A 22,664-nucleotide genomic window follows, 5' to 3' on the forward strand; every position below is an offset into this window, starting at 1 on the left:
ATGTATTGCAATTTCTCTTTTACAAATAGTTAAAGTTTGATTTGTGCATGCAATGACATCAACTCATGGTGATTTTAGAGGACCTTCTCTGTCTTAATCCAGGACTTGATCTCATACTAAATTAAATAAATCCACTCTATTTACCAAGGCTTTACCTTTTATGGCTGTTTTCAGGAACATCCACAACCCTTTACCAACTCTCTGAGTAGCCGTAAAGGAGCCCTCAGTAGTTTTCTAGTGCCACAACAGTCTGAGCTGGGGGCCTGGCTGTTGGACATGCTCTAGGCCATGTAAAGATTTGCTAGTATTGATGGAGGTGGGTAAGAACGGGCACCCCTGCACAACATGAATCCCATACTAATCAATTTGGGAATGAGCATAAATATATAGGCAATATATTCACTCATTTATTGGCAGTGACATTACATGTATGGGAAGGATACAATTCCTTCTGTGTTTTCTCTATCATTGTTCTAAGGTACCAAGGTAAACACACACACACACACACACACAATGCATTGTCGAATGGAAACAGAAATAAAGTATGTTAAATGGTAGATGTAACTCACAATTTTCAACTGACAGCTGTGGACATGTTTGCAAGATGAAGACATTTAATTCAATTATAAGACGAGCTCTTTGATTTGAACAGTATCTCATAGTTTTCTCAGAGAAAGCACAGCCCTAACGTCAGTGAGAGCTGAGTAGGGTGTGTATGAGGTTGTGGCTACAGAGCTGGTTTGGTGCAGTCTCATCCACCTCATGCTCTGTGGGCTCTGAATGAGTCTACAGTATACTGTCCATATCTGAAATTGTCACTGTTTCCCTATGGTTCCGAGCATGAGCATTACCAACAAGTTCCCCCACAGTATATACACTACACAACATCTGAGGAAATGTCAATCAATGTTGAGGAGAACAATGTATCCCTTTACTAACGGCTCCTCTGCTCCACTGCGTCTAGATCTAAACCTACTGGCTTATCCGATGTGGATTCAGTGGAAACTACATGAGATGATACACATTTTCAGGCCCTTTGAGATCTCAGTTAATACTAACAATAGGAAAAGTCTATTGCCACTGGGCTTTTGTACAGTTCCAGTCTCTTCCACCACTGCATGGCTCCAGGCTCACCCTGGCTAATCCGTCCATCAGAGGTCCATCATTGCTATGCTCTACTCATTGATGTTATTAGTCTGACTTGCAGTATATGATTAGTTTGTATTAGTTGCAATATAATCATCAATACAGTGATGACCCAAACCTTGGAGGTTTGGAGTATGTTGTTGTGGTCACTCTCCCCCCACTGGCAGGAGTTCCACACATGCCTGTCTCATGCACAGTCAGCCACACGCATTAGTAGACACACAGGACCTCTAGAGAGGGGCACTCAATCCAGGACCACTGTCCTACTTTAGCCTCTCCAGCAACCTTCTGACCATCTCTCTCTCTCTCTCTCTCTCTCTCTCTCTCTCTCTCTCTCTCTCTCTCTCTCTCTCTCTCTCTCTCTCTCTCTCTCTCTCTCTCTCTCTCTCTCTCTCTCTCTCTCTCTCTCTCTCTCTCTCTCTCTCTCTCTCTCTCTCTCTCTCTCTCTCTCTCTCTCTCTCTCTCTCTCTCTCTCTCTCTCTCTCTCTCTCTCTCTCTCTCTCTCTCTCTCTCTCTCTCTCTCAGCTGGGGTTATAGTGGTTATGGTGGTGGGGTGGGCTCTCAGATCAGACAGTCACTTCTGTCTTGCTGTTGCTGACAAAGTAGGCCTGCGGGGGCATGTAGTGCTGGCTGCGTGAGGTGCTGTGCATCTCGTTCACCTGCTCTATGGTGCAGTGTTTCTTAGTGCCGTGGCTCTGCCGGCGGCCCACCGTCTCTGTGCCGTCCCAGTTCATCTGCATCCCTGGGTTGGCGAGGGTGTTGGAGCCATAGGCCAGGGTATGGGAGCTGCTGCTGTGGCTGCTGTGGCCCTTGGTGCTTTTGGACTTGTGTCCGTTCTGCTTTAGGGAAGGCTGTAACGGAGGGCTGTAGGGGTTGCTGGGCTCCTGCTCCATGCGATGCATCGGGTGCATAGGGAGACTGCCCTTGGCTGCCATCTCCACCATGTGCCGCCGGTTGGTGTAGAAGTTGTCATTAACCTTCTCCGCTGGAAACAGACATACACACATACACAAGAGGAAAAAAAACATCTATGAAAAAATATTGGAATGATAGCCATTTTGTTAATGTCATGCACAGGCAATAGCAAATGTTCCGGTCTTTGCCTTGGTGAGATTTATTTAGATTGGTTGAGATGTTGAAGTATTTGAGGATTTTGATCTGTTTACGAATCTATCTTTATGTAAATGAAATATGAATTCCATATTAATCCTAAACTGGGGTAGATTACACATTTTCATGTGGAGTGAGGAACAGTTGAGAAAATGGTTGCTAAAGGTTTTTTTAAGGATACTGAGGTGCAAATAGTTGGTGAATAATTCATTTTGCCTGAGCCGTGTTGAATGTTGTTGATATGTACTGTATATCATCATGCCAGTCGATTATACATTATTTTCCAAACATTTCCATTATCATTTGGAAACATGCAGGCTTTAGCTAATAGTAAACAACCCCAGATTGGTTGGGGAGTTTGCTCTTTTCAAAGCTGGCTGTGTGCACAGTTGTATTGTAAAATGCAAACGATTATGTCCCTGAGCATTCTGGAATGTTTACGTGATTTCTATAGTATATTTCATGCTCTGTGTTTAATAGATCCTTTAAATATCGGACATAATTTGCCCATAACAGCCACTAACATTGTTACATGGTGTCATTTGATATGTCCAATCTGGTGCAGACCTGGTCTGAAAACAATATCCCATCACTAATTGTGGAGCAAGACCATACTCTACAGCGTTAGTAATTTCCCTGTGTGACATTTCAGACTTTCTAATTGAATGTCCTGCAGGTGACCTTTAATCTGTTTTGATACCCCGGCGGGCGGAGGGAGAGGCAGACGGCCTCAGCCTCAATGTTCTGGATCGGACACCTCCACATTAGAGCGAGACTCGTCTCAAACAAGGGAGGAGCAGTGCAGAGCTCCCTCTGAACAATGTGCTTTCAGAGCGTACACATCAAGGGCCCACAGATTAATACACATCAGAGAATCAGAGAGGAGGGAGGGGACCACAGTGGTTTACATAGACTCAACCCAAACAGTTTAGTAAGTTTCCCCACCGGCACTCATTCCTCTTATCTCCCTCCCATCCCCTAGTAACCGGGCAGCTCTCGTTAGATACGTTTCCCCCCAGTCTTTATATCCCCTAATGATCCGTCTGCAGCTTGACGCTTTTTCACTAGATTATCAGCAGTCAGAGAAGTTTCAGCTGATTGTCTATGATGTCACAGAGAAAATCTGGTGAATGTTCCACATGCTAGCCGCCACATCATCCTCTGTGTGATTGTACCTCTGCAACGCTGACAGCTGCCATCTCATCCAGCCCCATTTATGGCCAGGGGCTTTGAAGTTCCTTTAATTGAATCGGGCAGAATCCATAAAAAGAACCCTGTTTAATTTGGGTGATAAATGCTACCAAACATGTCTCCATCAATTATTTTAATTCCCCATCAGAAGCAGAGCTGGTTTCTGATGCCGTCTCTCTGGTTTATTAATCTGAGCGTTTATCAGCTCCGCTAGCTTACTCGCCTGTTTCTCTTATTGGTCTATGGAGAAAACAACTGACTGTTTGAGGGTCAATCAGTGTAAAAAACCCTTAGAGATAAAGTCAACATGCTCAGATGTTGCTTTCCTGTGTGTCTTGGTTCTTGATAAGTCTAATTAATCATTCAATTTGAGAGGCATTAGTTCAGCACCTTGGCATTTTGCTTCAAATGGAGAGGCAAAGATAACAGGGAAAGTCTCTGACATAACTACATGACGAGGAAATCAACAATATCCCCTGGCACGTGACAGCCATACATAAGTTAGAATCCCAATCTAATTCACTGTCTATGGCATACACCCAATACTGAAATTGCAGAGATCTTCATGTAGAGTTGTATCCGAAATTAATGCATCAAAGAGAAGGCTGCTTGCAGAATTGTCATGTTCAACTCAATTATAATTACAGCTTTTTGGGGAATGGCATGAGAAATAATTAGCCTAGTGTTTACAGCCAGAAGAGCGGCAGGCAGATCCAAAATGTCTGCAGACCACTCCCTGATGGGGCTCCCGCTCCTTTATAAGTTAGCCAGTTCAGATTGTGAACGTCTGTGAGAAATCCAATACTGTGACCTTACAAAATCACTGGGGGGACAGCAGGAGAGAATAATTGATTGCTAGATTTTGGTTAATCATTTCCCAAACCTTGGATTTAGCCCTCAGGGAATTTAGAGGTGAGGTATAAGACACATTGAAATAAATAGTGCCTTTCCCTGGTGCAAGGGGTCGGTCAAGCTGTAACGTTGACTTTATTATACCTGCCCTCTCAAACTGTTATAGAATAATCGATTTTCCAATATAATGTTGAATGATAATTGAAGAGATATGGTTTCATGATCCTAATATTGGTTCTGTGGTCAATAAGAGTTGACTCTCAGTGTAGACCTTTACTAGTTGATTTAGGTAACAGTGACTGACCAACATTTCACAAGGTCCTTAATTTATGATTTGCAGCAGCACAACTATAGGTGATATAGAACACCCCTGTCTTTGACGGTTTTCATTGGCGCCTAAGAGCAACAAAGGCAAAACAATGGATAGCCTTGAGACTTGAAAGGTTTTGAAAGACAAATCAATGACAGTAATTTTCCTCCCTTTCTGAAAGGCAAAATTCTACATCTGTTATCCTGTCTAATTTGAAATAAACAATTGACACGGTGCAAACACTTTTGTTGAGAGCCTCTCTTTCTTTGAGCTTTTTCTTTAAACAGAAAGTGTCACATAAACATAGTGTCTCTCAGTAAGCAACCATACAGCATGCTAGAATGGAGACAGAGACCAGGCTAATTGATAATTACAGCAGGCAGCAGAACATATCTACACTAGCTGCTTGGTGTTTTTGCTCATCATTCGAAATCTCCATTGTGTTAATTAGCCCACATTTAATCGTGTCATTTGAGTGTGATTACATGGAAGTTCAACACTTCAGAGGCATATGCTCATTTGCAATCTCGGCTGATATTCCTATCCTCACGTCCTCTTTTATGAGAACAGATGCCTTCAATTTAACAGATGGCCAAATAAATAACATTCCCATTCATTTCAGTGGAATGGTTTCCCTTTCTCACATGCTATAGGTATGAATGACTGACATTGATATTGCATGGCATGTATACTGTACTGTGAAATATATGCATTTCGTTAGATTTGAAATGATGATTAAATTATATATTACCCCTTTTGATTAGCTGATGAAATCTGATTAGCTATTTTCATTATGAAGTTAATCAGAGAAGTAGCCCAGCGCATATTCCCATATTCCCATATCCGCAGATCTTAGAATGAGCAATAAGTGTGTCTCTTACCCACAGCCTTGAGGGAGGTGTACTTATTGAGCTCTTTCCCAGGTTGCTGTTGCTCATAGGGGCTAGTGATCTGTCCAAGGGAAGGGTAGGGGTGGGGAGGAGACCCTAAGCCTGGCATTAGTGATGATCCTGGACCCACACTGTTCATCTGGTTAGCCTCTGTAGGGAGGGAGAGGGAGAGAGAGAGAGAGAGAGAGAGAGAGAGAGAGAGAGAGAGAGAGAGAGAGAGAGAGAGAGAGAGAGAGAGAGAGAGAGAGAGAGAGAGAGAGAGAGAGAGAGAGAGAGAGAGAGAGAGAGAGAGAGAGAGAGAGAGAGAGAGAGAGAGAGAGAGAGAGCGAGAGAGAGAGCGAGAGCGAGAGAGAGAGAGAGAGAGAGAGAGAGAGAGAGAGAGAGAGAGAGAGAGAGAGAGAGAGAGAGAGAGAGAGAGAGAGAGAGAGAGAGAGAAAGATGGCAGAGAGAGAGAGGTGTCAGTCTGGCAGAAAAATACTGATGTTCCATCTGAGTGATTGAGATTATGGGCCCATATAAATGCTACAATGTATGTGCAAGTTAGCGAATTCGATTGTGCACTGTTGTATTGTTTTTCCACTTAAGTGAGGCAATATTTTTGACCTTTTACTGCAGTGGGCTAAATCAGGGTCACACAGTGTTTCTTGGTAGTCTTAAACATATCTACTTTGAAACAAAAGTATACACCTCAAACACATGGCTTAAAAAAATAAGACACTTGTATCATGTCAGATGTAGAGTTGAAATGCATTACATTTTGAGTTTGCTTCCCAATATTACACTTTATATAAATCACAGTAGACCATTTGACATAGAAACACCAGATTTTCGGTGGCTTATTTGAAATAATGTTAATAGATTATGAAATTATGAAAGATATAAATAGCATTCCACCCATGAGGCCACTAGGTCATTTAGCTGCATGAAAGGGCTACCAGCAGTATTTTTTAAATCAGTGATTCTTCCTTCCTGTCAGTGGTGAGATGTAAGAGCTGGTGTCTCCCAGGAAAGCTGTGGAAGTCGAGACATGATAGTGTAACCTGCCTACGTGGGGTCTATCGCATTGACCTGCCAACACAATTGTTATAGTCTCTGGTTAGTTGATCTCTTCATGTTAGCCCCGGGATACTAATCATTAACTGTCCATCGTTCCGAGCTAGATGGCTCCTCTAGCCAGCTCACTGTGCTAATCCTCTCCCAATCGAATCTCTTTGAAGTTGGTTTCCTCCAAACAAGCCTCAGCCAAAAGCAACAGCAGCATAGCTCAGCCCCCAGCTGATATCTCTCTCAATAGGCCTGATAGAAATCAATTTGACGAATGTATGAGAATGGACAGAGGTAATTGTTTCAGATCCTTGGTAACATTGCACCCCGTGCTGGTTGGCCCTCCCTGGGGACTCAGCTGGAGAGAGAGAGTGTGATGACTGCTCTTTATAAGATGGTACTAATCCAGCATCCAGCATGCAGACATCTGCTTAATTGAGGAGTGCATGGAACCGTTGCAAATTGACTGGCCCCCTGCCTGCTGGCATGACAGAGCAACCAGATGTTGTGGGCATCATTTTCAACTGGCCCCGAAGGACCCAAAGGAGGTCAGGAGACAGCAGACTGCACCCACGCACAGGTGGCAGTTTGGGGGACGGTGAATGCCACCTTAATAGCTCCAGCAATACTACAGAAGCTATCTACAGTAGAATATCAATAATGTAAAGTTAACTAATATATCAATATTGATATTGTTTGTAATAGCAGAGTTCCATACCATTCATTCCCCCAGTATGGCTGTAGCAGTTACTGATTGGTCAAGGTAATACTGTACATCCATTCAGCCCATGTTGTTGTTGTATCAGTATTCATGTTGCACATGTTAACATAACTCTCTTCCAATACTGATGCCCACAGCCCACTGTGAGGAACAATACCAGGACCTTGACAGAGTAGAATCATTGTAGTAGACATTGTAAGTGCCCATAAACTGCTGCTTGGGCATAGTGAGAACACTAATGAGTTTTCAAAGTACAAGCAACCTGTTGAGCAGTGGATTGAACCTATGACACAAAATGCTGTTAGTAACAATAGCTTCCTATGAATGACCACATATTCAACAAGTAAAATAGAATGGTCCAGCACTGCTTGAAGGTCTGGATTAATTTGAAGGCAAGAACCACTTGTAAATAACATCTGTTAGAAAAAGGGAAGATATTGAGCAGACTTCTAATGGACCCTGTCCTACATTAGATATTAATTCAAGTCTGCACACTTTAATTTCCACAGCACCATTAATAAGTAATTGTGTAATATAAAAGCAATATTAAGTAACTGTTTATTATTATTATGATTAATCAAAAGACAAGGGTCAGATTATTATTTATAGTGAACCAGTATTCATTAAGAAGAGCAAAGGAAAAGAAGTTACCATGACATCTGTGTAATAATTCAGGTGAGTGTACCTTTGAGACTGAGATAAATGAAGAACTATAAATATCTGCTTTAGAAAATAGAGATGAGAACCTCCAGTTCATTACTCATCTCACAGATATGAATGTTCAGTAGTAGAAGAACTGGCAACATTTACTACAGTGTGAATGCTTTTTTAATGTAGAATTGTTGTGTTCTTCCTACTACACAAACAGCACTAAATTATACTTGAAACAGAGATAACGTTGACATGACTTTATCGTTCAAACTCAAGTTCAAGCACAGCACATTCATGCGCAGGCGCAGTACTCAATTAGTATCAATGCTCTAGGTTCCTCAATTCCTACATAATGTAGAGCCTATGATAAATGCTGTATAATGGTATCACATTATATCATACTTAACAATAATTATGGCCAGAATTCAATCATATCTACAGTGTGAACCCCCTGCTCCGCTTCCCCAATCATGATGATCAAAACAGGCTGTCAACTTGTATGTTACACATAATAACTGCCCGTGATTAATGGCATATTTGCGGAGGCACATTGAGGCCAATTAAGAACTTAACGACTCCTTTTGCAAGTCAACATTTTCTGAGAGTAGATTTCCCTGGTAAGTTTACACTTCAGTAGATTGCCAAACGGAGGATAAAAGGTGAAAAGGACATACAATCCCCATTACTTATGCCCCAATACAAACAGTGTAGCTATTCACTCCGCAAGGCAATCAAACAGGCAAAACGTCAGTATAGAGACAAAGTGGAGTAGCAATTCAACGGCTCAGACACGAGACATATGTGGCAGTGTCTACAGACAATCACGGACTACAAAAGGAAAACCAGCCACGTCACCGACACCGACGTCTTGCTTCCGGACAAGCTAAACACCTTCTTTGTCCGCTTTGAGGATAACACAGTGCCACCGACACGGCCCACTACCAACGACCGTGGCCTCTCCTTCTCTGTGGCCGACATGAGTAAGACATTTAAGCGTGTTAACCCTCGCAACCCCCAGACCGCATCCCTAGCCGCGTCCTCAGGGCATGTGCAGACCAGCTGGCTGGTGTGTTTATGGACATATTCAATCTCTCCCTATCCCAGTCTGCTGTCCCCACATGCTACAAGATGGCCACCATTGTTCCTGTACCCAAGAAAGCAAAGGTAACTGAACTAACTGACTATCGCCCATAGCACTCACCTCTGTCATCATGAAGTGCTTTGAGAGAATAGTCAAGGATCATATCACCTCTACCTTAACTGTCACCCTAGACCCACTTCAATTTGCTTACCGCCCCAATAGATCCACAGACGAGAGGAATACCTATGTAAGAATGCTGTTCATAGTATCCTCCAAGCTCATCATTAAGCTTGAGGCCCTGGGTCTGAACCCCGCCCAGTGGAACTGCGTCCTGGACTTTCTGACGGGCCGACCCCAGGTGGTGAAGGTAGGAACAAACACCTCCACTTCGCTGATCCTCAACACTGGGGCCCCACAAGGGTGTGTGCTCAGCCCACTCCTGTACTCCCTGTTCACCCATGACTGCGTGGCCAAGCACGCCTCCAACTCAATCATCAAGTTTGCAGACGACACAACAGTAGTAGGCTTGATTAACAACAATGACGAGACAGCCTACATGGAGGAGGTGAGGGCTCTGGGAGTGTGGTGCCAGGAAAATAACCTCTCACTCAACGTCAACAAAACATAGGAGATGATCGTGGACTTCAGGAAACAGCAGAGGGTGAACCCCCCTATCCACATCGACGGGGCCGCAGTGGAGAAGGTGGAAAGCTTCAAGTTCCTTGGCAAACACATCACTGACAAACTGAAATGGTCCACCCACACAGATAGTGTGGTGAAGAAGGCGCAACAGAGCCTCTTCAACCTCAGGAGGCTGAAGAAATGTGTCTTGGCACCTAAAACCCTCACAAACATTTACAGATGCACAATTAAGAGCATCCTGTCGGGCTGTATCACCGCCTGGTACGGCAACTGCACCGCCCACAACCGCAGGGCTCTCCAGAGGGTGGTGCGGTCTGCCCAACGCATTACCGGGGGCAAACTACCCGCCCTCCAGGACACCTACAGCACCCGATGCCACAGGAAGGCCAAAAAGATCATCAAGGACATCAACCACCCGAGCCACTGCCTGTTCACCCAGCTATCATCCAGAAGGCAAGGTCAGTACAGGTGCATCAAAGCTGGGACTGAGAGACTGAAAAACAGCTTCTATCTCAAGGCCATCAGACTGTTAAATAGCTATCACTAGCACATTAGAGGCTGCTGCCTATAGACATAGACTAGAAATCACTGGCCACTTTAAGAAATGGAACACTAGTCATTTTAATAATGTTTACATATCTTGCATTACTCATCTCATATGTATATACTGTATTCTATACTATTCTACTGTATCTTAGTCCATGCCGCTCTGTCATTACTCGTCCATATATGTACAGTACCAGTCAAAGGTTTGGACACACCTACTAATTTAAGGGTTTTTCTTTATTTTTACTATTTTTTACATAGTAAAATAATAGTGAAGACATCAAAACTATGAAATAACACATATGAAATCATGTAGTAACCAAAAAAGTGTTGAACAAATCTAAATATATTTTATATTTGAGATTCTTCAAATAGCCACCCTTTGCCTTGATGACAGCTTTGCACACTCTTGGTATTCTCTCAACCAGCTTCACCTGGAATGCTTTTCCAACAGTCTTGAAGGAGTTCCCACATATGCTGAGCACTTGTTGGCTACTTTTCCTTCACTCTGCCATCCGATTCATCCCAAACCATCTCAATTGGGTTGAGGTCGGGGGATTGTGGTGGCCAGCTCATCTGATGCATCACTCTCCTTCTTGGGTCATTGTCCTGTTGAAAAACAAATGATAGTCCCACTAAGCCCAAACCAGATGGGATGGCGTATCGCTGCAGAATGCTGTGTTAAGTGTGCATGGAATTCTAAATAAATCACAGACAGTGTCACCAGCAAAGCACCCCCACACCATAACACCTCCTCCTCCATGCTTTACGTTGGGAGCCCCCCAACACAACTGATTGGCTCAAACGCATTAAGAAGGAAATAAATTCCACAAAACAAAGCTGGTTGAGAGAATGCCAAGAGTGTGCAAAGCTGTCATCAACGCAAAGGGTGGCTATTTGAAGAATATAAAATATAAAATCCATTTAGATTTGTTTAACACTTTTTTGGTTACTACATTATTCTATATGTGTTATTTCATAGTTTTGATGTCTTCACTATTATTCTACAATGTAAAATGTTTTACAAATAAAGAAAAACCCTTGAATGAGTAGTAGGTGTGTCCAAACTTTTGACTGGTACTGTACATATTCTTAATTCCATTCTTTACTTAGATGTGTTTTTATTGGGTATATGTTTTGAAATTGTTAGACATTACTTGTTAAATATTACTGCACTGTCAGATCTAGAAGCACAAGCATTTCACTACACCCGCAATAACATCTGCTAAACACGTGTATTTGACCAATATAATTTGATTTGATTTTAAATCTGACCAAGCAGTTCGCATAATAGGAGTCACATCTTGTTTTAACTGTATGCTACTGTACACATACATCTCTCTCCTGCACTGAGGATATGAGGGGAGAATACAGACATGAGGATTACTGAGTAGTCAACATCAATGTTTGTAATGTTTGTAATGATAAAATAAAGGTTAAATAAAATAAAATGTCTTATCTGTAAGATCTGCTGCATTATAATACCTAATTGTATTGTTACCATGCAACATCTAATCAGGCACACACACCACAGTGTGAAAAGAAAAGAGCCTCTCTTGCTTGGTTTCATGTTAGTTAGTTGATAAGGTGGTCAGTGGACGTGGAACCCTGTGTGTCAATGCTGCAACTAGTACACAATGTTCCATTCTAATTAGCTCCACAACTATTATACTGAATACATGTGCATTTACAAATTTAGCGGAACACTATCATCTGCTTTGGATAGTGGACAATGAGCCGTGAAAGAAAGGGATAAAAAGAAAATCAAATCTAGGCCAAAATGGTTCTGTCTGTGTGAAAAGACTGATGCCAAGTGGACTGAAATAGATGTTCTGATTCGAAACAGGGTCTTGGTAGCAATGACCATTCGTCAGGGAAGAGATGTCAGCTATCGCTGAAATGTCACCAGAGCTTTTGTTCTCCTCGTCTTCCCGGCTGGCAGGCGATTTGATTGGATTCTAGTCAATTTTTCCCAGACAGCTACTTAATGAATATGCCAGCTTTAGTTATGCATGCTTCCTGGCTCGTGACTCAGCAGCAGCCTCTGGAAGGTTTCTCTTCTCCAGATGATGAACACAATCATCGCTGGATGTACAGGTCCAAAAGGCAGGAGGCAGCAGCGATGTAAGCAAAGATGTCTAGTCTGACATCTGGGCCAAGAGTGCTGTAGCCAACAGCAGGTGCATTAATCAATTTTGGTTGGAGAGGAAAGAAAAATATGTTTCATGATCAGAAAAGTTGCATGATCTTTCAGAAGTTCCGAACCAAAATGTAGGAACGGACGGCTTCAAATCGATTTATCCCCAGAAAAATACAGCATCAACAGCAAAAAAATTGCAGTTCAAAATCAACTTTTGTTTTGCTAAAAATAAATTATGAAGTTGGTCCTCTGTGTTTAATTTCATGCTTATCCACAGGGGAATAAATATGAAGAATGGGAAAAGTTCATAGAAACTACCCTAGCAACTTGCCCACCAGATTTGGACCTAAAGGTTCCCTGAGGGCTACTGACTATGATAATCAGAAACCTTGGAACTTCTTATGAAATACTACACAGCCTTCTAGAAACAAATTCCCCCAGCTGCACAGTGGTCCCCATAGATACTCTCCAACAGGAGACGGTTCAGGAACAACAGGGGAGTAGAGCTTTCAACAGACATCTGGAGGGACCCCAGCATGAATGAATGATGATTGTTGAAACGTTTCAGTGTTTTCTGTGGAGGAAAAAAGGGTTTAAAGAGGCCATTGCACAGAACTACAATACTTTAAAGAGAGGAGATAATGCTTTTGAATGGAGAATAGGGAGGGTGTTTATTTTCCTTAGCAAGTCCAATTAATATGAAAGAGGATAATGTAGCAAGAGTTAAAAAGTGGGAGGAGGGCAGTGGGAGTCAGGGACAGGAGGCGTGAACCAAACATGAAACAACTGTCAGCACCACTTCAAAAGGACTACTGTACTCTCCTCTGCCACTGAAAAATAAAAGTTATCGTTCTAACTTTTTTAACAAGTATCAACTTTTAGTTGTTGAGAGTCCACTATGCTGTCTCCGCACCACGTGCTCTCACCACTGGTGTCCCCCAGGGCTCAGTTCTAGCCCCTCTCCTATTCTCGCTATACACCAAGTCACTTGGCTCTGTCATATCCTCACATGGCCTCTCCTATCATTGCTACGCAGACGACACACAACTAATCTTCTCCTTTCCCCCTTCTGATAACCAGGTGGCGAATCGCATCTCTACATGTCTGGCAGACATATCAGTATGGATGACGGATCACCACCTCAAGCTGAACCTTGGCAAGACGGAGCTGCTCTTCCTCCCGGGGAAGGACTGCCCGTTCCATGATCTCGCCATCACGGTTGACAACTCTGTTGTGTCCTCCTCCCAGAGTGCGAAGAGCCTTGGCGTGACCCTGGAAAATACCCTGTCGTTCTCCGCTAACATCAAGGCGGTGACCCGATCCTGTAGGTTCATGCTCTACAACATTCGGAGAGTATGACCCTGCCTTACACAGGAAGCGGCACAGGTCCTAATCCAGGCACTTGTCATCTCCCGTCTGGATTACTGCAACTCGCTGTTGACTGGGCTCCCTGCCTGTGCCATTAAACCCCTACAACTCATCCAGAATGCCGCAGCCCGTCTGGTGTTCAACCTTCCCAAGTTCTCTCACGTCACCCCGCTCCTCCTCACACTCCACTGGCTTCCAGTTGAAGCTCGCATCTGCTACAAGACCATGGTGCTTGCCTACGGAGCTGTGAGGGGAACGGCACCTCCGTACCTTCAGGCTCTGATCAGTCCCTACACCCAAACGAGGGCATTGCGTTCATCCACCTCTGGCCTGCTGGCTCCCCTACCTCTGCGGAAGCACAGTTCCCGTTCAGCCCAGTCAAAACTGTTCGCTGCTCTGGCACCCCAATGGTGGAACAAGCTCCCTCACGACGCCAGGACAGCGGAGTCACTCACCACCTTCCGGAGACATTTGAAACCCCACCTCTTTAAGGAATACCTGGGATAGGATAAAGTGGTTATCCCACTGGCTATAAGGGGAATGCACCAATTTGTAAGTCGCTCTGGATAAGAGCGTCTGCTAAATGACGTAAATGTAAATGTAAATGTAATGGTGCAGCATCTCCATGATAAGAAAAATATATATAATTGTGAAATAGGCTAATTAGAAGCTAATTTCCCACCGGTCAAAGATATGTTTCCGTGCTGTGCTAATTACTTTGTAAAGGACCCTGAAATTATCTGTGTTGTCTCATGAAAAGACATACAGGGAAGGAAGCTTTACAACTCTTTCACTACACCTGCTAGTAGCGGGTCAAGTATGACTCTGTGACTGGGTGAAAACAGTGAGTGGTTTTCAAGAATCATTGTTCTCTGAAATTACCCCTCCCCTGTAAATCTGTAAATCTGAAGTACAAACTGTTACTTTAGCATTGAGCTGCTAACTTAAGGAGTAATGCATCTGTCTATCCATTGTCTGTGTACAATGGATAAAATGCCATTTCATCTGCCAGACATTTGTCCTCTTTACACACTGTTGCTTCTAAATGACTGGAGTCCCACTTCAATTCACTTTCCATCTGTCTGCCACTGGTAAAAAGTTGTCCATTTGAGAAAACTTTTGTAAGGTTAAAGACTCAAAGGTTGTTGCAGGAGTAAGTGAATCAACACTACAGACACAGATACCTTCCAAGAACTCATAAAAAATGCAAGAGCGTATTTTGGGAGCTGGATGCCCCAAAGGGATAGATGGTGCAATGAGAAGGCCACTCTCATTCACAGGTTTAGTTAAAGTCCTAAAACCTCAATGAGAAGGCCACGCTCATTCACAGGTTTAGTTAAAGTCCTAAAACCTCCAATAACATATACAGTATCATTTATTAGCAATACTTCATAATGGGGATCCTAAGATCAATCAAACAAAACTATTTGATGCACGCTTGTAGTTTCATCAAATGTTTTTGCATTGCTTTGTTGCATTGAAATATTTCAGATTCATGTACAGAAAATAACCTAATATACAGTGGGGAAAAAAAGTATTTAGTCAGCCACCAATTGTGCAAGTTCTCCCACTTAAAAAGATGAGAGAGGCCTGTAATTTTCATCATAGGTACACGTCAACTATGACAGACAAATCACATTGTAGGATTTTTAATGAATTTATTTGCAAATGATGGTGGAAAATAAGTATTTGGTCACCTACAAACAAGCAAGATTTCTGGCTCTCACAGACCTGTAACTTCTTCTTTAAGAGGCTCCTCTGTCCTCCACTCGTTACCTGTATTAATGGCACCTGTTTGAACTTGTTATCAGTATAAAAGACACCTGTCCACAACCTCAAACAGTCACACTCCAAACTCCACTATGGCCAAGACCAAAGAGCTGTCAAAGGACACCAGAAACAAAATTGTAGACCTGCACCAGGCTGGGAAGACTGAATCTGCAATAGGTAAGCAGCTTGGTTTGAAGAAATCAACTGTGGGAGCAATTATTAGGAAATGGAAGACATACAAGACCACTGATAATCTCCCTCGATCTGGGGCTCCACGCAAGATCTCACCCTGTGGGGTCAAAATGATCACAAGAACGGTGAGCAAAAATCCCAGAACCACACGGGGGGACCTAGTGAATGACCTGCAGAGAGCTGGGACCAAAGTAACAAAGCCTACCATCAGTAACACACTACGCCGCCAGGGACTCAAATCCTGCAGTGCCAGACGTGTCCCACTGCTTAAGCCAGTACATGTCCAGGCCCGTCTGAAGTTTGCTAGAGTGCATTTGGATGATCCAGAAGAGGATTGGGAGAATGTCATAGGGTCAGATGAAACCAAAATAGAACATTTTGGTAAAAACTCAACTCGTCGTGTTTGGAGGACAAAGAATGCTGAGTTGCATCCAAAGAACACCATACCTACTGTGAAGCATGGGGGTGGAAACATCATGCTTTGGGGCTGTTTTTCTGCAAAGGGACCAGGACGACTGATCCGTGTAAAGGAAAGAATGAATGGGGCCATGTATCGTGAGATTTTGAGTGAAAACCTCCTTCCATCAGCAAGGGCATTGAAGATGAAACGTGGCTGGGTCTTTCAGCATGACAATGATCCCAAACACACCGCCCGGGCAACGAAGGAGTGGCTTCGTAAGAAGCATTTCAAGGTCCTGGAGTGGCCTAGCCAGTCTCCAGATCTCAACCCCATAGAAAATCTTTGGAGGGAGTTGAAAGTCCGTGTTGCCCAGCGACAGTCCCAAAACATCACTGCTCTAGAGGAGATCTGCATGGAGGAATGGGCCAAAATACCAGCAACAGTGTGTGAAAACCTTGTGAAGAAAACGTTTGACCTGTGTCATTGCCAACAAAGGGTATATAACAAAGTATTGGGAAACTTTTGTTATTGACCAAATACTTATTTTCCACCATAATTTGCAAATAAATTCATTAAAAATCCTACAATGTGATTTTCTGGATTTTTTTTCCTCATTTTGTCTGTCATAGTTGACGTGTACCTATGATGAAAATTACAGGCCTCTCTCATCTTTTTAAATGGGAGAACTTGCACAATTGGTGGCTGACTAAATACTTTTTTCCCCCACTGTATCCATACTTCCATTATACCTACTGCATGGAATGTGATTTCAATACTTTGCACAGTTCGTCAGTATTTTCACAAATTCATTTGTCTAGAATAGTCAGTGTGACATTTAACATTGAGCCTCTCACAGAAACCTACCTCTGCTAGACGGATTTACAGGGTATTAGACAGTGCGCAAGAAGAAAGTCAGTCAGCCACTCTTATTTGCCCTGATGGAAGTCTATATTCCATGTAAATGTGTGTATAGCCCCTGGCTTTCCTTCTTTATGCTTACAGTTGAAGTCGGAAGTTTACATACACTTAAGTTGGAGTCATTAAAACTCGTTTTTCAACCACTCCACAAATGTCATGTTAACAAACTATAGTTTTGGCAAGTCAGTTAGGACATCTACTTTGTGCATGACACAAGTAATTTTTCCAACAATTGTTTACAGACAGATTATTTCACTTATAATTCACTGTATCACAATTCCAGTGGGTCAGAAGTTTACATACACTAAGTTGACTGTGCCTTTAAACAGCTTGGAAAATTCCAGAAAAAGATGTCATGGCTTTAGAAGCTTCTGATAGACCACACAGCCGTCATACTGCTCAGGAAGGAGACGCATTCTGTCTCCTAGAGATGAACGTACTTTGGTGCGAAAAGTGCAAATCAATCCCAGAACAACAGCAAAGGACCTTGTGAAGATGCTGGAGGAAACAGGTACAAAAGCATCTATATCCACAGTAAAACAAGTCCTATATCGACATAACCTGAAAGGCCGCTCAGCAAGGAAGAAGCCACTGCTCCAAAACCGCCATAAGAAAGCCAGACTATGGTTTGCAACTGCACATGGGAACAAAGATTGTACTTTTTGGAGAAATGTCCTCTGGTCTGTTTGGCCATAATGACCATCGTTATGTTTGGAGGAAAAAAGGGGAAGACTTGCAAGCCGAAGAACACCATCCCAACCGTGAAGCACGGGGTGGCAGCATCATGCTGTGGGGGTGCTTTGCTGCAGGAGGGACTGGTGCACTTCACAAAATAGATGGCATCATGAGGAAGGAAAATTATGTGGATATATTGAAGCAACATTACATTTACATTTACATTTTAGTCATTTAGCAGACGCTCTTATCCAGAGCGACTTACAGGAGCAATTAGGGTTAAGTGCCTTGCTCAAGGGCACATTTACGTCATTTAGCAGACGCTCTTATCCAGAGCGACTACAAATTGGTGCATTCACCCTATAGCCAGTGGAATAACCACTTTACAATTATACTTATTTTTTATTATATAATTTTTTTTTTGTTTTTTTTGTTTTTTTTTGTTTTTTTTGTTTTTTTGGGGGGCGGGGGGAGGGGTAGAAGGATTACTTTATCCTATCCCAGGTGTTCCTTAAAGAGGTGGGGTTTCAAATGTCTCCGGAAGGTGGTGAGTGACTCCGCTGTCCTGGCGTCGTGAGGGAGCTTGTTCCACCATTGGGGTGCCAGAGCAGCGAACAGTTTTGACTGGGCTGAGCGGGAACTATGCTTCCGCAGAGGAAGGGAGCCAGCAGGCCAGAGGTGGATGAACGCAATGCCCTCGTTTGGGTGTAGGGACTGATCAGAGCCTGAAGGTACGGAGGTGCCGTTCCCCTCACTGCTCCATAGGCAAGCACCATGGTCTTGTAACGGATGCGAGCTTCAACTGGAAGCCAGTGGAGTGTGCGGAGGAGGGGGGTGACGTGAGAGAACTTGGGAAGGTTGAACACCAGACGGGCTGCGGCATTCTGGATGAGTTGTAGGGGGTTTAATGGCACAGGCAGGGAGCCCAGCCAACAGCGAGTTGCAGTAATCCAGACGGGAGATGACAAGTGCCTGGATTAGGACCTGTGCCGCTTCCTGTGTAAGGCAGGGTCGTACTCTCCGAATGTTGTAGAGCATGAACCTGCAGGATCGGGTCACCGCCTTGATGTTAGCGGAGAACGACAGGGTGTTGTCCAGGGTCACGCCAAGGCTCTTCGCACTCTGGGAGGAGGACACAACGGAGTTGTCAACCGTGATGGCGAGATCATGGAACGGGCAGTCCTTCCCCGGGAGGAAGAGCAGCTCCGTCTTGCCAGGGTTCAGCTTGAGGTGGTGATCCGTCATCCATACTGATATGTCGGCCAGACATGCAGAGATGCGATTCGCCACCTGGTTATCAGAAGGGGGAAAGGAGAAGATTAGTTGTGTATCGTCAGCGTAGCAATGATAGGAGAGGCCATGTGAGGATATGACAGAGCCAAGTGACTTGGTGTATAGGGAGAAAAGGAGAGGGCCTAGAACTGAGCCCTGGGGGACACCAGTGGTGAGAGCACGTGGTGCGGAGACAGCTTCTCGCCACGCCACTTGGTAGGAGCGACCGGTCAGGTAGGACGCAATCCAGGAGTGAGCCGCGCCGGAGATGCCCAGCTCGGAGAGGGTGGAGAGGAGGATCTGATGGTTCACTGTATCAAAGGCAGCAGACAGGTCTAGAAGGACAAGAGCAGAGGAGAGAGAGTTAGCTTTAGCAGTGCGGAGAGCCTCCGTGACACAGAGAAGAGCAGTCTCAGTTGAATGACCAGTCCTGAAACCTGACTGGTTTGGATCAAGAAGGTCATTCTGAGAGAGATAGCAAGAGAGTTGGCTAAAGACGGCACGCTCAATAGTTTTGGAAAGAAAAGAAAGAAGGGATACTGGTCTGTAGTTGTTGACATCAGTGGGATCGAGTGTTGGTTTTTTGAGAAGGGGTGCAACTCTCGCTCTCTTGAAGACGGAAGGGACATGGCCAGCCGTCAAGGAGGAGTTGATCAGCGAGGTGAGGTAGGGGAGAAGGTCACCGGAGATGGTCTGGAGAAGAGAGGAGGGGATGTGGTCAAGCGGGCAGGTTGTTGGGCGGCCTGCAGTCACTAGTCGCAAATGGGTCTTCCAAATGGACAATGACCCCAAGCATACTTCCAAAGTTGTGGCAAAATGGCTTAAGGACAACAAAGTCAAGGTATTGGAGTGGCCATCACAAAGCCCTGACCTCAATCCTATAGAACATTTGTGGGCAGAACTGAAAAAGCGTGTGCGAGCAAGGAGGCCTACAAACCTGACTCAGTTACACCAGCTCTGTCAGGAGGAATGGGCCAAAATTCACCCAACTTATTTTGGGAAGCTTGTGGAAGGCTACCCGAAACATTTGACCCAAGTTAAACAATTTAAAGGCAATGCTACCAAATACTAATTGATTGTATGTCATCTTCTGACTCACTGGGAATGTGATGAAATAAATAAAAGCTGAAATAAATCATTCTCTCTACTACAAGACAGGGAATTTTTACTAGGATTAAATGTCAGGAATTGTGAAAAACTGAGTTTAAATGTATTTGGCTAAGGTGTATGTAAACTTCCAACTTCAACTGTAGGTTGGACAAGCTGAGAGATTACTAGTCAGGCCTTGAAGATTGATGAGAAAAACCTTTGACTCACCAGGGTAAATCATGACTTGACAGGTAATTTTATAGGTTGAATTTCCTCAGTTGTAATTTACATAAAATAGGCATATGCAGGGATGGAACATAACCGATCTGGGTGCAGATGATGGCATGAAAACAGTATGTACAGTGGGGGAAAAAAGTATTTAGTCAGCCACCAATTGTGCAAGTTCTCCCACTTAAAAAGATGAGAGAGGCCTGTAATTTTCATCATAGGTACACGTCAACTATGACAGACAAATTGAGAAAAATAAATCCAGAAAATCACATTGTAGGATTTTTAATGAATTTATTTGCAAATTATGGTGGAAAATAAGTATTTGGTCACCTACAAACAAGCAAGATTTCTGGCTCTCACAGACCTGTAACTTCTTCTTTAAGAGGCTCCTCTGTCCTCCACTCGTTACCTGTATTAATGGTACCTGTTTGAACTTGTTATCAGTATAAAAGACACCTGTCCACAACCTTAAACAGTCACACTCCAAAGTCCACTATGGCCAAGACCAAAGAGCTGTCAAAGGACACCAGAAACAAAATTGTAGACCTGCACCAGGCTGGTAAGACTGAATCTGCAATAGGTAAGCAGCTTGGTTTGAAGAAATCAACTGTGGGAGCAATTATTAGGAAATGGAAGACATACAAGACCACTGATAATCTCCCTCGATCTGGGGCTCCACGCAAGATCTCACCCCGTGGGGTCAAAATGATCACAAGAACGGTGAGCAAAAATCCCAGAACCACATGGGGGGACCTAGTGAATGACCTGCAGAGAGCTGGGACCAAAGTAACAAAGCCTACCATCAGTAACACACTACGCCGCCAGGGACTCAAATCCTGCAGTGCCAGACGTGTCCCACTGCTTAAGCCAGTACATGTCCAGGCCCGTCTGAAGTTTGCTAGAGTGCATTTGGATGATCCAGAAGAGGATTGGGAGAATGTCATATGGTCAGATGAAACCAAAATAGAACTTTTTGGTAAAAACTCAACTCGTCATGTTTGGAGGACAAAGAATGCTGAGTTGCATCCAAAGAACACCATACCTACTGTGAAGCATGGGGGTGTAAACATCATGCTTAGGGGTTGTTTTTCTGCAAAGGGACCAGGACGACTGATCCATGTAAAGGAAAGAATGAATGGGGCCATGTATCGTGAGATTTTGAGTGAAAACCTCCTTCCATTAGCAAGGGCATTGAAGATGAAACGTGGCTGGGTCTTTCAGCATGACAATGATCCCAAACACACCGCCCGGGCAACGAAGGAGTGGCTTCGTAAGAAGCATTTCAAGGTCCTGGAGTGGCCTAGCCAGTCTCCAGATCTCAACCCCATAGAACATCTTTGGAGGGAGTTGAAAGTCTGTGTTGCCCAGCGACAGCCCCAAAACATCACTGCTCTAGAGGAGATCTGCATGGAGGAATGGACCAAAATACCAGCAACAGTGTGTGAAAACCTCGTGAAGACTTACAGAAAACGTTTGTTCTGTGTCATTGCCAACAAAGGGTATATAACAAAGTATTGAGAAACTTTTGTTATTGACCAAATACTTATTTTCCACCATAATTTGCAAATACATTCATAAAAAACCCTACAATGTGATTTTCTGGAGAAAAAAAATCTCATTTTGTCTGTCATAGTTGACGTGTACCTATGATGAAAATTACAGGCCTCTCTCATCTTTTTAAGTCGGAGAACTTGCACAATTGGTGGCTGACTAAATACTTTTTTTCCCCACTGTATCTGAATGCCTACAGACAGAGGGAAGCCATTTTCTGTGTATTCCAATCTGACAGGTAGAGCTCACTATCAGATAAAAGCAGCAGAGGAATCAATAACGCCTCCTCTCTTCTCTTCTCTCAGAGCATTGTTCACTCATTCTCTGTACTCCACCTGCTTCCATTACCTTATATTTATACGCATTCATCAGTTCACCTCTGAAATGTAGCCTACGCTTCCAGACTCTGAGTGTTATTAAGGGAGACAATTCACTTTGTAAATATTTATTGTTTATGGCTTGATTGGCAAACTAGGTGAACAGGTTTCTCTCAAGAGGCAAGTTTGACTACACCAACTAAGTAATGGAATCTCTAAATTACAATGGCTTGTCTCCATAGTCCATACATTAACCAGTTGGCAACACCCACATGAGCAACAGTTCATACTCCCATTATTTATCTGCTGAGGGAGAATAGGCTCTGCTGCGCTCACAAAAAGCCTGCATGAAATTAACATTTTATGAATTTATATGTCGGCACTGCATATATAAATCGAATGTATAAGCTTTGTCTTTTTGTATTACTGAATGAAATTGATGGTCCCCTATGCTAAGAGTACATTGGATGGACAACACAGTGATTTTGTCTTACTTATTCATTACAGTGACCCCATTGTATGTGCTTTATGAATGGATAATTCAGTAACAGTTGGGT

At 43.5% G+C, this 22,664-nt stretch overlaps 1 protein-coding gene across 1 annotated transcript in view; it reads right to left on the reverse strand.

Annotated features, from left to right (window-relative positions):
- Positions 1-1,629: 1,629 nt before the first annotated feature.
- The window catches only part of LOC121551139 (protein shisa-9B-like), a 32,511-nt gene continuing 11,476 nt past the window's right edge, over positions 1,630-22,664 (reverse strand). Inside the window, exons 3-4 of the mRNA XM_041863692.2 lie at positions 5,491-5,649; positions 1,630-2,131 (exon numbers count right to left, since the gene is read on the reverse strand). Coding sequence (XP_041719626.1) covers positions 1,713-2,131; positions 5,491-5,649 — 578 coding nt within the window. The 3' untranslated portion in view covers positions 1,630-1,712. The remainder of the gene's footprint in view (positions 2,132-5,490; positions 5,650-22,664) is intronic.

The sequence above is a fragment of the Coregonus clupeaformis genome, chromosome 35, assembly GCF_020615455.1.
Source record: "Coregonus clupeaformis isolate EN_2021a chromosome 35, ASM2061545v1, whole genome shotgun sequence".
NCBI lineage: Eukaryota > Metazoa > Chordata > Actinopteri > Salmoniformes > Salmonidae > Coregonus > Coregonus clupeaformis.